Source organism: Fonticula alba (assembly GCF_000388065.1).
Source record: "Fonticula alba strain ATCC 38817 unplaced genomic scaffold supercont2.4, whole genome shotgun sequence".
NCBI lineage: Eukaryota > Rotosphaerida > Fonticulaceae > Fonticula > Fonticula alba.
Window position 1 is genome coordinate 1,507,443 of NW_009242974.1, and position 1,300 is coordinate 1,508,742.

At 69.5% G+C, this 1,300-nt stretch overlaps 1 protein-coding gene across 1 annotated transcript in view; it reads right to left on the reverse strand.

Moving 5' to 3' along the window:
- Positions 1-1,259, reverse strand: part of H696_02869 (hypothetical protein) — a gene marked incomplete at its 5' end in the record, with an annotated part of 1,701 nt that extends 442 nt beyond the window's left edge. The window contains one exon of the mRNA XM_009496761.1: positions 78-1,259. Coding sequence (XP_009495036.1) covers positions 78-1,259 — 1,182 coding nt within the window. The remainder of the gene's footprint in view (positions 1-77) is intronic.
- Positions 1,260-1,300: the final 41 nt, after the last annotated feature.

A 1,300-nucleotide genomic window follows, 5' to 3' on the forward strand; every position in this document is an offset into this window, starting at 1 on the left:
GGGTAAGGCCCAGGGAGGGCCCCGGGCAGGTAGGGGAACCCCCCCCCCCCCGCATACATGGCGGTCACCACACGCACCCCGAAGCCCAAATGCGGGAGGAAGAAGAGGCTCAACAGCTTGTAGATGTCGAGAGCCGGGTTGCACGGGGAGGAGTTGGTGGTCCCCCAGCAGGAGTAATCAATGGACAGGACAGTGGCAATCCCGACGGCCGAGGCCAGGGTGGAGAAGATGCCGGCCGCCCGGGCACTGGTGGCCTTCACTCGAGGGATGATGCTCGGCAGGAAGGCCAGCCCAATGGGGAACCAGCAGAGCACCTGCACGATGAGCAGGATCTTCAGGCTGTGGATGTAGATCCGGTACCGGTGCGCCAGGATGTCGATGGTTTGGCGAACGCGGCGGCTACTGATCGGGCTGAAGGAGGTGGTGATGGTGGTGCCGGCGATGCTTTCGCTGCTGGAGGCCGCCGGGCCGGCCAGGAGGCTGGAGCTGCTGCTGTGCGATGTGGCGATCGAGGAGCGCGAGTGTGGTGGCCGCCCATCGGCCGGGGTGGGCAGCCGTGTGGTGAGGGGAACCGGCCGGGGGGTCGTGCTGCCGGGGATGTTGGCTCCGGCGAGGCCGGGCCCGCCGACGGGAGCCAGGGGGATGTGAAGATGGTGGTGGGGATATTGGCTGGCGGTGGTGGACTTGGTCGGGGGCAGGTGGTGCGGGCTGCCGGGGCCCGGGGCCGGCCGGGGTCCAGGCGGGCTGACAGGCCCCCGGGTGGGGTCTTGCCGGGCGGCAGCGGCGGCGGCCGCCGCCGCGACCGATGACGGGGTGGGCAGCCGCACGCTCGGATCGCAAAAGCGGCTCAGTTGCTCGAGCAAGTCGCTGTCATCCTCCATCAGGGCCAGGGTTAAGGCCCCGGTGCCGGGCTCCTCAGAAACGCCGGTGTCAGCCGTGGGCCTGGGCGCCGCGGTGGCGCTGGGGATCAGTGGCGCGGCAATGAGAGTCTGACTGCCGGTGGGCGAGCCCAGGTGTGGTGACAGTTCCCCGGAGCCCAGGAGGCTGGCCCCGCCGGGGCCATCATGGGTGTCGACATTGGCACCCTCCTTGCTGCCGTAGCCATCGTCGTCCAGGTTGAGGCTGCCGCCGTCGCGGCCGCCGCGGCCGCCGCCGCCGCCGCCGTAGCTAGTGTCGATGAACTCGGTGAGGGAGAAAATGCCAGCATGGTTGCCAGGGGAAGTGGGGTAGTCGGGTGGCTCGGGCCCAATTGCTTCCATGGTGGCTGGGAGGAGTGAGGTGACAAGAAGCAGGGGGGGGG